This window comes from Oncorhynchus gorbuscha, linkage group LG11, assembly GCF_021184085.1.
Source record: "Oncorhynchus gorbuscha isolate QuinsamMale2020 ecotype Even-year linkage group LG11, OgorEven_v1.0, whole genome shotgun sequence".
In the NCBI taxonomy this organism is placed as follows: Eukaryota; Metazoa; Chordata; class Actinopteri; order Salmoniformes; family Salmonidae; genus Oncorhynchus; species Oncorhynchus gorbuscha.
This window is the reverse complement of record NC_060183.1, coordinates 76,285,212-76,299,983: the sequence shown is the minus strand read 5'-3', so window position 1 is coordinate 76,299,983 and position 14,772 is coordinate 76,285,212. Positions and strand designations below refer to the sequence as shown.

At 41.9% G+C, this 14,772-nt stretch overlaps 2 protein-coding genes across 2 annotated transcripts; one reads left to right on the top strand and one right to left on the bottom strand.

Moving 5' to 3' along the window:
* The first annotated feature begins 1,134 nt into the window (after window positions 1–1,134).
* Window positions 1,135–6,957, top strand: LOC123989482 (protein TASOR). The gene is made up of 5 exons (XM_046290524.1): window positions 1,135–1,251; window positions 3,651–4,029; window positions 4,293–4,458; window positions 5,959–6,220; window positions 6,311–6,957. The coding sequence occupies exons 2-5, from the start codon at window positions 3,678–3,680 to the stop codon at window positions 6,479–6,481; spliced, it is 951 nt and encodes a 316-aa protein (XP_046146480.1). The 5' UTR covers window positions 1,135–1,251; window positions 3,651–3,677; the 3' UTR covers window positions 6,482–6,957.
* A 4,841-nt stretch (window positions 6,958–11,798) lies between these two features.
* On the bottom strand, window positions 11,799–13,774 carry LOC124047728 (protein RNA-directed DNA methylation 3-like). The gene is made up of 2 exons (XM_046368032.1): window positions 13,766–13,774; window positions 11,799–12,647 (listed from the first exon to the last, which is right to left on the bottom strand). Exons 1-2 carry the CDS (start codon window positions 13,772–13,774, stop codon window positions 11,799–11,801), a joined length of 858 nt encoding a protein of 285 aa, XP_046223988.1.
* Between the last annotated feature and the right edge of the window lie 998 nt (window positions 13,775–14,772).

The window sequence follows — 14,772 nt, the reverse complement described above, 5'->3', positions numbered from 1 at the left end:
AAATTCAGTCTGTAACACAACAAAATGTGGACAAAGTCAAGCGGTGTGAATCCTTTCTGTAGGCCCTGTAACCACCATGTAAATACACAAAAGGTCACACTATAAAGAGAGGCCTCAGTTTTGGTGCTTTTTATCATTGTGCGTCCATAATTATATCACATACGCCCATCTCTAGTCAGTGTTGAGGAAGCTACTCTGAAAAAAGAGTTAACCAAGCAACCAATAACTTCACACTGGAAGACGTTAAGCTACACTAAAGCTAGAGTTTATTTAACTAAACTTACTTTGAAAAGGTAGTTCACTACCTCCAAACTACTTTGTGAAAAATTATCATATCTAAACCTGATATGTTATCGACTACAAATTTCAAGAACAGATCACTCTGGAATCAGATGTTAGCAGAATGTGCAATTTAGCTTAATTAAACGCAAAACCTATTTTTCAAGGGAGAATTAGGCCTGATGCCGAAAAATAAAGAAAATTATTGCCTATTTCATCCATTATTTTATTTTAGCTATAAAAGTAGAGTGTAGTTCCTGTAGTTAGCTACACCGCTACATGGTAAAACAGTCGTGTGTAGTTCCAGTAGTCAGCTACACCGCTACATGGCTACAAAATAATGAACTACTGAAAAAAATACCAACATTTGAATTGAGTTGAACTAACACCAAGCTACTGTAAAATGTAGTTAAATTAATAGCTGAATTACATGCAGTTTGCCAACACTGTCTGGAGTTGACTATTATAGCTGTTGTAATTAGCATACCACCCATGATGTTAGTGTATGTGTGTAGGTCAGTGTGCTGCAGTGCTTATCCTTCAGATCAGTATATTCTTCATGATTCAACATGTTGTTCAATATAGGGGAACTATTATAAAATGATGAAAAGCTATTTAACAACAATTAAAGGGCAATTGATTGTGTATTCAGTCAAAACCAAATCTGTCAGCTGTATATGAACAGGATTGGAAAATTATGGCTTCATTTTGTTGTCTTTCAGTAGAATATATTAGTCTTTGTGGTAAGAACATATATATGCAGCTATAGGAGGTGTGAGCTGTAGCAGTGGCGGGGACTTCCTGAGCCTTTGCAACTGAGCATGTGACTTTGAGGTCAAGCCATTTCCTCCTGCAGTAACCCTTTGCAGAGTGTCCCCTTAAATTGCAAGTATAAATTGTATGACACTCACATTTGAGTGACAAATGCATCTGAGACAAGCTTGAAGATTTTTATCCACAATTCTGAGTATGGTAAGAGAACAGCATGACTTCACTGCTTCAGTCATTTCCTGCTTATTTTGTTGAGCTTTTTTTCATCTTTCGTGTATCTTCATTAAAAGATTAAACATGATGTATGATGGTCGAACAAAAACATCAAGGTTTTACTGATGCACACTCTGCAGTCAGTATAAGTACAGGTCTACAGTTTGTCTTGAGATGGGGTGATTTATGATTTATGGAGAGGTGCTTAACCAACATGTGACAAGGTGCAACCAAAAATTAGAGCATTTGGAAGGAAAAGGCACAACGCTCACTCAAAACGTGATGTTTTATTTTCTAACTCAAGTTTAAAACATAAAACAAATGTTTAAAACACGAATTCGAAAATAAAACATCAGGTTTTTAATTGTGAAGCGAGAGTCGTGCCTTTTCCTTCCAAGTCATTTCAAATCAAGTTGTTTACGTAGCATGTTACAAGTACAATCGATGTCGACTAACAGTGAAATGCTTACTGCCCTTCCCAAAAATAATAGAAAAAGAATAATAAATACACAATGAGTAAGGATAACTTGGCTCTATACACGGGGTACCAGTACCGAGTTGATGTGCAGGTGTATGAGGTAATTGAGGTAGATATAAACATAATAGGTGACTAGGCAACGGCATAGATAATAGTAGCAGCAGTAGATGATAGTAACAGCAGATACACTGCTTTTACTGTTTATGTGATGAATCAAAAGAGTTGGTGCAAAAAGGGCTCAATAAAGATAGTGCAGGTAGTCTGGGTGAAACAGTTTCATGCCCGTTTCAACCAGCCTCATAGATGAAGCTGTTGGAATGCATGCCTCAAAGTTCATGGTCGAAAAGTATTCAGGGGGAACAAGTGTAAAAAAAACCTGCTAAACTTGTTTGCCATCAAACTTGTTTGCCGTCTGATTGTCAAAGAACAGTCTGTGCAGTACTTGTTTCATACACATGGAACCAGTCCTGTGAGGCTGAGCTCACTTTCGACATTTCCAGTTAAAAAAAAGACTGCTTACTTCTTCATTTTAGCGTTGGATGGCTGTTTTGACTGGATTACCTACTTCTTCATATTTTTTGAAGAATTGTTTACTTTGTTTATAATATCTAATTAAAAGGAAACACTTTTTTGTGTGATTTCAGTTTGAGTGGTTTCTTGCATCAGAGGCTCACACGCAGGTCGATATCACTGTTCCATTTCCAGAGATATTTTGGTTTTGGAGCAGATTTTGGTGATAGCGGATTTGTTGCTCAATACATAGAAGCAAACCTTTGATTTGACTTTACGGGAAAAACCACCTGAATTTCACATGTGAACATGTGAAGTGTTCCAAAAACATGTTTTCGTGGGATCTTATGTGAAGGTAATGTGATAACATGTAAAGCAACATGTGAAATCATATGAAGTTTTCCAAAAACACATGTTTCCACATGACTTCAAGTGTGACATTTCATGTGAAAACATGTGATTTTCCACTTGTGAAAGCATGTGATTTTCCACTTGTGAAAGCATGTGATTTTCCACTTGTGAAAGCATGTGATTTTCCACATGTGAAAACATGTGATTTTCCACATGTGAAAGCATGTGGTTTTTCTGTAAGTGTAGTTTACGATCTGTCTGCATTAACCAATTTGGCTTATTTCCACAGTTATAGACAGTGTTGTACAACCTTTGGCCTCAAGTTGAATCTGTCATGTTGAATCTGTTTTGCTCCAAATACTTGTCTGTATATGGTCACGTGGGTCACATGATGTTAAAACAAGCAAATGGAGGCTGAGAGACTTATCAGAAGGGAAGGTTAAAGGTCAACTGAGACAACACAGTGACTTTGGATACACCATACATGTTCCAGGAATGGGTAGACATTATTGAGACCGGGTGAGATATTAGAACTACACATATTTACATTCAGATTCTGATCCGCTCAAGCATGTGCCAGTAACTTTGCCCTCGACAAGGAAGAAAAACTAATTATTTACGTGAGCTAAGCGAGATCATCGAAAAATCTGATAGATAAGGTTGCCGTTTTGGGCACCTTGTTATTCTGCTGTGAATCCAGTACTTTGTAAATCAATACAGTATACTATATCTCGATGAATGAGGGTAAATACTACCACTGACCACGATTGGATATGCAAACCGTAAGTATACCTGAGCATTGGCACCAATTTTTGTTTGGAAATGGGGAAGAAGGTTGACTTAACAACATACTAATTGGCAGTTTTTTGAATGCTTGCACAATCAAGTTCTCATGTTACTCAGAAATGGGGAAGTGTGCCTCATACAAAAACATGCCATGACAGCATTCCAGATTGAGAAAATACAAAATGGTGTTTTAACAGTTTTTGTAGTAAGAAGAAGTTGTCCGGTCCTCTTGGCTGTGATCTGATGTGTGGACTTTTAACAGGGTGATGTTCTGGATTAGGCCAGCACCATGGAGACACTCGGTAGCAAGAGAGAGATGGCACTTCCATCCCGAAGCTCTTCCCAGGCAATAGGAGCTCTGACCCTGAGCTCTTCCCAGGCAATAGGAGCTCTGACCCTGAGCTCTTCCCAGGTAATAGGAGCTCTGACCCTGAGCTCTTCCCAGGTAATAGGAGCTCCGACCGTGAGCTCTTCCCAGGTAATAGGAGCTTTGACCGTGAGCTCTTCCCAGGTAATAGGAGCTTTGACCGTGAGCTCTTCCCAGGCAATAGGAGCTCAAACCGTGAGCTCTTCCCAGGCAATAGGAGCTCCGCCCCTGAGGAATTTCACCATTCCCAGGAGGAAGAGGGGAGATGGAAAAGGTATGAGAAACATATAATCACATTCAGAACCCATGTCAATATAATCTGAATAATATAATCTGATAGCTCATAAAGTCAGTGCCACGCTCTACAATGCTTTTAGCACTTGAAAAAGTGTGATATAAATTCAATTTATTATCAACAATAACAATAATGCTAAAACTATTGATTTGTGAATTAAAGTTCAGAGTGTTTTGCCATGTATTTTTGTTGGATGGTTGAATTACATTGTATCCTGTCCATGTGCATCTCTTTTTGACCAGCTCTTTTGGATGTCTGCCTCAAAGAGAGCAGGGACTATAGTCTGATACAGACAACTCTGAATGAGTCCCGATTGGACATGGGCAAAGAGATATCCTTCAGCTGGCAGTGGGATGATGTCACCCTAATACACAACGAGGAGCTACTGCGAGAGTTCTTTGAAAAAAGGTGACAATCAACATGTTGTTCAATGGCATTAGTGCATATCTTCACAAGAACTGAATGCATGTGCTATATGCATATACAACTCTGTACTGAAACATGATATGAATATGTACATCAGTGGAAGCTGCTGAGGAGAGGAATGCTCATAATAATGGCTGGAATGGAATCAATGGAATGGTATCAAACATATGGTTTCCAGCAACATCTGACTATCTAATATCATTTTATATTGCTTTGTTATCATCCTCTAAAGAGGGTGTTGTTATCCCCTATCAAGTAAAGAGGGTGTTATTATCCCTTATCAAGTAAAGAGGGTGTTGTTATCCCCTATCAAGTAAAGAGGGTGTTATTATCCCCTATCAAGTAAAGAGGGTGTTGTTATCCCCTATCAAGTAAAGAGGGTGTTGTTATCCCCTATCAAGTAAAGAGGGTGCTGTTATCCCCTATCAAGTAAAGAGGGTGTTGTTATCCCCTATCAAGTAAAGAGGGTGTTGTTATCCCCTATCAAGTAAAGAGGGTGTTGTTATCCCCTATCAAGTAAAGAGGGTGTTGTTATCCCCTATCAAGTAAAGAGGGTGTTGTTATCCCCTATCAAGTAAAGAGGGTGTTGTTATCCCCTATCAAGTAAAGAGGGTGTTGTTATCCCCTATCAAGTAAAGAGGGTGTTGTTATCCCCTATCAAGTAAAGAGGGTGTTGTTATCCCCTATCAAGTAAAGAGGGTGTTGTTATCCCTATCAAGTAAAGAGGGTGTTGTTATCCCCTATCAAGTAAAGAGGGTGTTGTTATCCCCTATCAAGTAAAGAGGGTGTTGTTATCCCCTATCAGGTAAAGAGGGTGTTGTTATCCCCTATCAAGTAAAGAGGGTGTTGTTATCCCCTATCAAGTAAAGAGGGTGTTGTTATCCCCTATCAAGTAAAGAGGGTGTTGTTATCCCCTATCAGGTAAAGAGGGTGTTGTTATCCCCTATCAGGTAAAGAGGGTGTTGTTATCCCCTATCAGGTAAAGAGGGTGTTGTTATCCCCTATCAGGTAAAGAGGGTGTTGTTATCCCCTATCAAGTAAAGAGGGTGTTGTTATCCCCTATCAAGTAAAGAGGGTGTTGTTATCCCCTATCAAGTAAAGAGGGTGATCAAGTAAAGAGGGTGTTGTTATCCCCTATCAGGTAAAGAGGGTGTTGTTATCCCCTATCAAGTAAAGAGGGTGTTGTTATCCCCTATCAAGTAAAGAGGGTGTTGTTATCCCCTATCAAGTAAAGAGGGTGTTGTTATCCCCTATCAAGTGTTCTCTTTGAAGTTGAAGTATGCCTGTGTGTGGAAATTGCACATTCATAATTTCCTAGTTTTACCAATTATCTTTTTATGCCTACTTTGCAGGATCTCTAAATTGCCTAATGAGGGAATCACTAATATATGTAGAGTTGGTGTTCTATTTAATTTCAGAACACTGTGTGATACATCTAACCCTGTCGACCAGTCATTTGCTTTCATGTTCCTATTATCTCAGATCTGAAATGCGTTTAAAGGATAGACACGTCAGAGAAATGGAGGAGAGGTTCTGTTTTTTAGTCACCTCTGACCAAAAAGCTAAGCAAATGTATCAACACGGACTGAAGGTTGAGAACACAGATCAACACTCTCTGGGAAACCCGTCATATGGAGTCTATTTGCACAGGCACGCTGATGTGGCCCTGAAAAATATCAGCGGAAACACCCCTGCTGGGACCCCTGCTGGGACCCCTGCTGGGAAAATACTCATCATTTTCAAGGTTAGATGGTAATAGTCGTCAATATGATAATTGTTATTATTTCTATTCATTGAGCAAGTAAAACATATGTTTTTGCTTTTCTTCCCATAGGTTCTCTTTGGCAAGGTGAAAAAAGTACCTCCATGTTATGGAAGGATCAGCACACATGATCCAACGGTGAATTACGATTGTCACGTGTCCAAAGACCCCGCTGTCCCGAGGGACAGCTTGTCTCAGCAAGTTTTGAGCTCGTCAGTAAGTTTAGTGGCCTGGCTGGTCTAGTGGTAATGCCGCAGCTTCCAGCACACATATCTACGGTGTCTGCATTAGTTCAAATCCCACTTGCTGCTCTTTGACACAACCTCTGTCTATCTTTCCCCACTGTCATTCTCTATCTTTTATATAATATACACTATACATTCAGAAGTATGTGGACACACCTTCAAATTAGTGGATTTGGCTATTTCAGCGACACCCGTTGCTGACAGTTGTATAAAATTGCATACACAGCCAAGCAATCTCCATAGACAAACATTGGCAGTAGAACAGCCTCAGCCGTGAAGTGGTAGATCACACAAGCTCACAGAACGGGACCGCTAAGTGCTGATGTGTGAAGCGCATAAAAATAGTCTGTTCTCGATTGCAAACCTGAATACCGAGTTCCAAACTGCCTCTGGAAGCAACGTCAGCACAAGAACTGTTCGTCAGGCGCTTCCTGAAATGGGTTTCCATGGCCGAGCAGCCGGACATAAGCCTAAGATCACCATGCGCAATGCCAAGCATCGGCCAGAGTGGTGTAAAGCTCCCACCATTGGACTCTGGAGCAGTGGAAACGCATTCTCTGGGGTGAATTAATCACGCTTCACCATCTGGCAGTCCGACGGACAAATCTGGGTTTGGCGGATGCCAGGAGAACACTACCTGCCCGAATGCATAGTGCCAACTGTAAAGTTTGGTGGATGAGGAATAATGGTCCGAGGCTGTTTTTCATGGTTCAGGCTCGGCCCCTTAGTTCCAGTGAAGGGAAATCTTAACGCTACAGCATACAATGATATTCTAGATGATTATGTGCTTTTGGAGAAGGCCCTTTCCTGTTTCAGCATGACAATGACCCCATGCAGAAAGCGAGGTCCATACAGAAATGGTTTGTCGAGATGGATGTGGAAGAACTTGACTGGCCTGCACAGATCCCTGACCTCAACCCCATCGAACACCTTTGGGAGGAATTGGAACGCTGACTGTGAGCTGACTGTGAGCTGACTGTCAATCAACACCAGTGCCTGACCTCACTGATGCTCTTGTGGCTGAATGGAAGCAAGTCCCTGCAGCAATGTTCCAACATCTAGTGGAAAGCCTTCCCAGAAGAGTGGAGGCTGTTATAGAGCAAAGGGAGGACCAACTCCATATTAATGCCCATGATTTTGGAATGAGATGTGCGATGGAGCAGGTGTCCACATACTTTTGGTAATGTAGTGTAAATACACACATACAGTGGGGCAAAAAAGTATTTAGTCAGCCACCAATTGTGCAAGTTCTCCCACTTAAAAAGATGAGAGGCCTGTAATTTTCATCATAGGTACACTTCAACTATGACAGACAAAATGAGAAAAAAAAAATCCAGAAAATCACATTGTAGGATTTTTAAATGAATTTATTTGTAAATTATGGTGGAAAATAAGTATTTGGTCAATAACAAAAGTTTATCTCAATACTTTGTTTATATACCCTTTGTTGGCAATGACAGAGGTCAAACATTTTCTATAAGTCTTCACAAGGATTTCACACACTGTTGCCGGTATTTGGCCCATTCCTCCATGCAGATATCCTCTAGAGCAGTGATGTTTTGGGGCTGTTGCTGGGCAACATGGACTTTCAACTCCCTCCAAAGATTTTTTATGGGGTTGAGATCTGGAGACTGGCTAGGCCACTCAAGGATCTTGAAATGCTTCTTACGAAGCCACTCCTTCGTTGCCCGGCCGGTGTGTTTAGGATCATTGTCATGCTGAAAGACCCAGCCACGTTTCATCTTCAATGCCCTTGCTGATGGTAGGCTTTGTTACTTTGGTCCCAGCTCTCTGCAGGTCATTCACTAGGTTCCCCCGTGTGGTTCTGGGATTTTTGCTCACCATTCTTGTGATCATTTTGACCCCACTAGGTGAGATCTTGCGTGGAGCCCCAGATCGAGGGAGATTATCAGTGGTCTTGTATGTCTTCCATTTCCTAATAATTGCACCCACAGTTGATTTCTTCAAACCAAGCTGCTTACCTATTGCAGATTCAGTCTTCCCAGCCTGGTGCAGGTCTACAATTTTGTTTCTGGTGTCCTTTGACAGTTCTTTGGTCTTGGCCATAGTGGAGTGTGACTGTTTGAGATTGTGGACAGGTGTCTTTTATACTGATAACAAGTTCAAACAGGTGCCATTAATACAGGTAACGAGTGGAGGACAGAGGAGCCTCTTAAAGAAGAAGTTACAGGTCTGTGAGAGCCAGAAATCTTGCTTGTTTGTAGGTGACCAAATACTTATTTTCCATCATAATTTGCAAATAAATTCATTAAAAATCCTACAATGTGATTTTCTGGATTTCTTTCCTTCTCATTTTATCTGTCATAGTTGAAGTGTACCTATGATGGAAATTACAGGCCTCTCTCATATTTTTAAGTGGGAGAACTTGCACAATTTGTGGCTGACTAAAAACTTTTTTGCCCCACTGTATATACAGTGCCAGTCAAAAGTTTGGAAAGGGTTTTTTTCTTTCTTCTTACTATTTTCTACATTGTAGAATCATAGTGAAGACATCAAAACTATGAAATAACACATATGGGATCATGTAGTAACCCAAAAATATATATATTTTAGATTCTTCAAAGTAGCCACTTTGCCTTGATGACAGCTTTGCACACTCTTGGCATTCTCTCAACCAGCTTCACCTGGAATGCTTTTCAAACAGTCTTGAAGGAGTTCCTATATATGCTGTGCACTTGTTGGCTGCTTTTCCTTCAATCTGCGGTCCAACTCATCCCAAACCATCCCAAACCAGCTACACTAGCAATAACATCTACTAAACATGTGTATTTGATTGATTGAAACCATCTCAATTGGGTTGAGGTCGGGTGATTGTGGAGGCCAGGTCATCTGATGCAGCACTCCATCACTCTCCTTCTTGGTCAAACAGCCCTTACACAGCCTGGAGGTGTGTTGGGTCATAGTCCTGTTGAAAAACAAATGATTGTCCCACTAGGTGCAAACCAGATGGGATGGCAATCACTGCAGAATGCTGTGCTAGCCATGCTGGTTAAGTGTGCCTTGAATTCTAAATAAATCACAGACAATGTCACCAGCAAAGCCCCCTCACGCCATCACACCTCCTCCTCCATGCTTCACGGTGGGAACCACACATGCGGAGATCACCCGCTCACATACTTTGCGTCTCACAAAGACACGGCGGTTGAAACCAAAAATCTCAACTTTGGACTGATCAGACCAAAGGACAGATTTCCACTGGGCTAATGTCCATTGCTCGTATTTCTTGGCCCAAGTAAGTCTCTTCTTCTTATTGGTGTCCTTTAGTAGTGTTTTTTTGCAGCAATTCGACTGTGAAGGTCTGATTCACGCAGTCTCCTCTGAAAAGTTGATGTTGCGATGTATCTGTTATTTGAAATCCGTGAAGCATTTATTTGGGCTGCAATTTCTGAGGCTGGTAACTCTAATGAATGTATCCTCTGCAGTAGAGGTAACTCTGGGTTTTCCTTTCCTGTGGTGGTCCTCATGAGAGCCAGTTCCATCATAGCGCTTGATGGCTTTTGTGACAGTACTTGAAGAAACGTTCAGAGTTTTTGAAATGTTCCGTATTGACTGACCTTCATTTCTTAAAGTAATGATGGACTGTTGTTTCTCTTTGCTTTTTTGAGCTGTTCTAGACATAATATGGAATTGGTCTTTTACCAAATAGGGCTATCTTCTGTATACCATCCGTACCATGTCACAACACAACTGATTGGCTCAAACGCATTAACGCATTAAGTAGGAAAGAAATTCCACAAATTAACTTTTCTTTTTTCTAGGGAGTTTTTCCTAGCCACCGTGCTTTTACACCTGCATTGTTTGCTGTTTGGGGTTTTAGGCTGGGTTTCTGTACAGCACTTTGAGATATCAGCTGATGTACGAAGGGCTATATAAATAAATTTGATTTGATTTGATTTGATTTTAACTTTTAACAAGGCACACCTGTTAATTGAAATACATTCCAGTTGACTACCTAATGAAGCTGGTTGAGAGAATGCCAAGAGTTTGCAAAACTGTCATCAAAGCAAAGGGTGGCTTCTTTGAAGAATCTCAAATATAAAATCTATTTTGATTTGTTTAACACTTTTTTGGTTACTACATGATTCTATGTGTGTTATTCCATAGTTCTGTTGTCTTCACTATTATTCTACAATGTAGATAATAGTAAAAATAAAGAAAAACTATTGAAGGAGTAGGAGTGGCCAATATATATATATATGAGTTAGTGTACAAATCATTAGGAATATCTTCCTAATATTGAGTTTCACCCCCCTGTCGAAAAAGCATTCAGCAGGGATGCTGGCCCATGTTGACTCCAATGCTTCCCACAGTTGTGTGAAGTTGGCTGGATGTCCTGTAGGTGGTGGATCATTCTCGATACACAAGAAACTTTTGAGCATTAAAAACCCAGCAGCTTTGCAGTTCTTGATACACTCAAACCAGTGCGCATGGCACCTACTACCATACCCTGTTCAAAGGAACTTAAATATTTTGTCTTGGCCATTCACTCTCTGAAAGGCACACAATACATGTCTCAACTATCTCCTTCTTTAACCTGTGTCCTCCCCTTCATCTACACTAATTTACGTGGATTTAACAGGTGAAATCAATAAGGGATCATAACTTTCACCTGGATTCACCTGGTTGGTCTATGTCATGGAAAGAGCAGGTGTTCCTAATGTTTTGTACACTCTGTGTGTGTATATACAATATATAAATATATTTCAAAGTTCATTCCTTTAGAGAGAGCTGCTCTGAGGCATGACTTGAAATGTGACCATATGACCATGACTTGACACATTCTCTGTTTACAGGTGTTCCTGTTTGACTACAACAAACACCAGGAGCTAAAACAGAGACCAAGGCAATGTTTGCCATATGCTATGGTTTCATTGGTTCCTTCTGTAAATTCTTCTCCGACTAGCACTCTAGTTCCATCTGTAAAACTGGGGCCAAAAACAAAGGGTATGGAATTACAATAACCAGATTGTGTTGAAATGACTAGATTTATTCCAGCATATTCATCATCAGCTGATGATCCATGTTTTATATTTAATATACGCAAACTATAGCCCATGTAGTATTAATAATTGCTTTGTTTCATCTTTCCCAGATTCAGCGGCATGTTTGGAGACCTGCACCGTGGCTCAAAGAGTGGGTAGAGGTCAGAATGCGACAGTGACATTCAAACATTTTGGGACAACTGAAAGTCCATTGCCTGGATACAGATCTCAGGGATTTGGAACAAACCCCCCATTCCAAAGAGCTGATCAACAGAACTTCCAAAACATTACATCAATCGCAAACCAATTGTATCACAACGGAAGTGACCAACCCCCACCGCCTCCACTACACATTAGTCCCTGCGACCCGCCCCCACCGCCCTTTAGTCCCTGCGACCAGTCCCCAGCGCCCATTAGTCCCTGCGACCAACCTCCAACACCTTTTAGTTCCTGTGTCCAGCCCCCATCACCATTTAGTTCCTGTGTCCAGCCCCCATCACCCTTTAGTTCCTGTGTCCAGCCCCCATCACCCTTTAGTTCCTGTGTCCAGCCCACATCACCCTTTAGTTCCTGTGTCCAGCCCCCATCACCCTTTAGTTCCTGTGTCCAGCCCACATCACCCTTTAGTTCCTGTGTCCAGCCCCCATCACCCTTTAGTTCCTGTGCCCAACTTCTACCACCTTTTAGCTCCTGTGTGCAACCCACACCGTCTCCATCACCCTTTAGTCCCTGCGACCAGCCCCCACCACCCTTTAGTCCCTGCGACCAGCCCCCACCACCCTTTAGTCCCTGCGACCAGCCCCCACCACCCTTTAGTCCCTGCGACCAGCCCCCACCACCCTTTAGTCCCTGCGACCAGCCCCCACCACCCTTTAGTCCTTGCGACCAGCCCCCACCACCCTTTAGTCCCTGCGACCAGCCCCCACCACCCTTTAGTCCCTGCGACCAGCCCCCACCACCCTTTAGTCCCTGCGACCAGCCCCCACCACCCTTTAGTCCCTGCGACCAGCCCCCACCACCCTTTAGTTCCTGCGACCAGCCCCCACCACCCTTTAGTCCCTGCGACCAGCCCCCACCACCCTTTAGTCCCTGCGACCAGCCCCCACCACCCTTTAGTTCCTGGGCTCCTCCTTTACCACCACCATTCACTGGTTCAATTACCTTCTTGGAAGACAATGGACTGGTTACTGATCCTATACATTTAAAGATCCCAAGCCATGCTGGAACAGCTCAATTTGACCATAATAAACCCCACTTAGGTAACCAAGTTCAGTCTTGTCAACAAGTTTCGAACACCCTGTCCACGAACCAGGATAACTTATGGCGACAGTCTACATCTGCAACAGGTGCATTGGAACCAGTCTCTACTATAGTTTATTCTTCACGTGTCATTAAGGATCCCAGATTGTCGGCACGAGAAACTAACAACATGCAGAGATCGATTTCAATGGAGTCAGAGAGCGGTCAACAAACAAGTACCTCTGTCTGCATATTGACAGTGAAGCCAGAGCATAAGAATGTCCAAAATGTACCAAAACAGGAGAAAAATCTCAGGGAAACTGGAAAAAAGAAGGATCCAAAACCATACCAGCCTGATACACCAATAGATTGTTCTACTGCTACTTTGGTGAATATTTCAGCTCCATCCTCTGTGATACCTACAACTGAGAATCAGCCATCGTCTAGAATGCTTAAAATGAAGTTCCAGAAGTATTCTCCATATTTTCATCTGACCAAAGAGGAGAGGAAGGCAAAAATTGGTTCTCTACAACATCTGTCATTTGATGAGAAAAATACATTATTAGAGAGAACCAATTTTTATGCGACCTATTTTCAGAAGTCCAGGTGTCTACTCAATCAAAATGACAAGGTCACCGCAGTCGACCCTGGGCGGCTATGTAAACCAGGAAGTATAAAAAGATGCTTGTCCAGCACAGACTCAGTTGAGATGTGCAACAGTCCTCAAAAGACTCATGAGGACAGTGGTGCATACATGCAGCAGCAGGTGAGACAACATAATCTGCCCCAGTACACCACAAATGGTGATCAGAGTTCAAAACCTATCCCAGAAATTTCAGCCCATAATCCATCAATTGTCTGTGGGGCTGTGGAGGAAATTGTGGCCCTCCAATTTGAGAGGAACACAGGCAATATGGAACCAGAGGACATGAACCTTTGCAGCCCAGAATCCACTACTACATGTCTCACAGAAACGGAAGAGGATGTGCACAAAGTTACTGTGGAACCACAAGATGAAATGGCAATGAAAAATGACTCACCGATTCCATTACTTCCCCAGACTGTCAACCAAACTGCAACCTCTGAAAGCCGGCAGGAAACAGAGGTGAGGTCCAATCTTAACTCAGCAACAGAGGAAAAACCTCAGGATGCTCTAAATGAAAACTCTAATGCAAGCAAGCAGAACACAGAGGCAAGCTCCAAACCAAATTCCATAAGATATGAAAAAAATCTAAACATTGTACCTGAAATCGCTGAGGGAAACAGACAGAGCAGAGAACTGAAGTGTGAACCAGTCTTAGCAGAGAAAAACAAAACAAATGCTGTAAGTTCAGTGGATGACACAATGGCGAACGAAAATCCCTCAGAAACAAGGTGTCCAGTCATTTATGAGAGCCATACTGATATCATGGATGCTTGTGAAGAGGTTTGTGGTACGGAAACATCAGAGGAAGTTATGAGTGTCAAGGTCTTCTGTCCTGGAGTCATGTCAAGGCAAAATCATGAAAGGCTTTTGCAGAAAGACAGGGAATGTTATGGAATTGGCCAACATCAACAAAATGAATCCAATACATTTTCTACCTGTGGTGACTTAGCTGATAATACTGAAGAATGTCAGGCTGATGATTCAAAAGCCAAAGATACAGTCTACAGTTTCCTGTATAATAGGCTGCAACTCAGTGAGCTCTTTCTTTCACCTAATCAGCATGGATCATGCTCAATTTCTGGTAAACATTACCTTAAACCAAAATGCAAAGACAGTCCTATGGACACCAATAAATCACTCCTTCCGTCCTGCAACCCAAACCAAGTAGACATCGGAGAGGGATGTAACCTTCGCATCACAATAAACGCTGATAGAGAATTGTCCGCTGTCACGGAATCACCCTCTCTGTCCAAGAGATTTTCAGTGTCAGAATGTCCTCAAGGAACTCAAGCCTCACCAACTGTACAGGAAAATGAAAAGTTTAGCAACAACAGCATTATCAGTGAAAACACACCCATTGACGGTTTTCTGAAAACATCCACCTACTACACCACCTTCAAC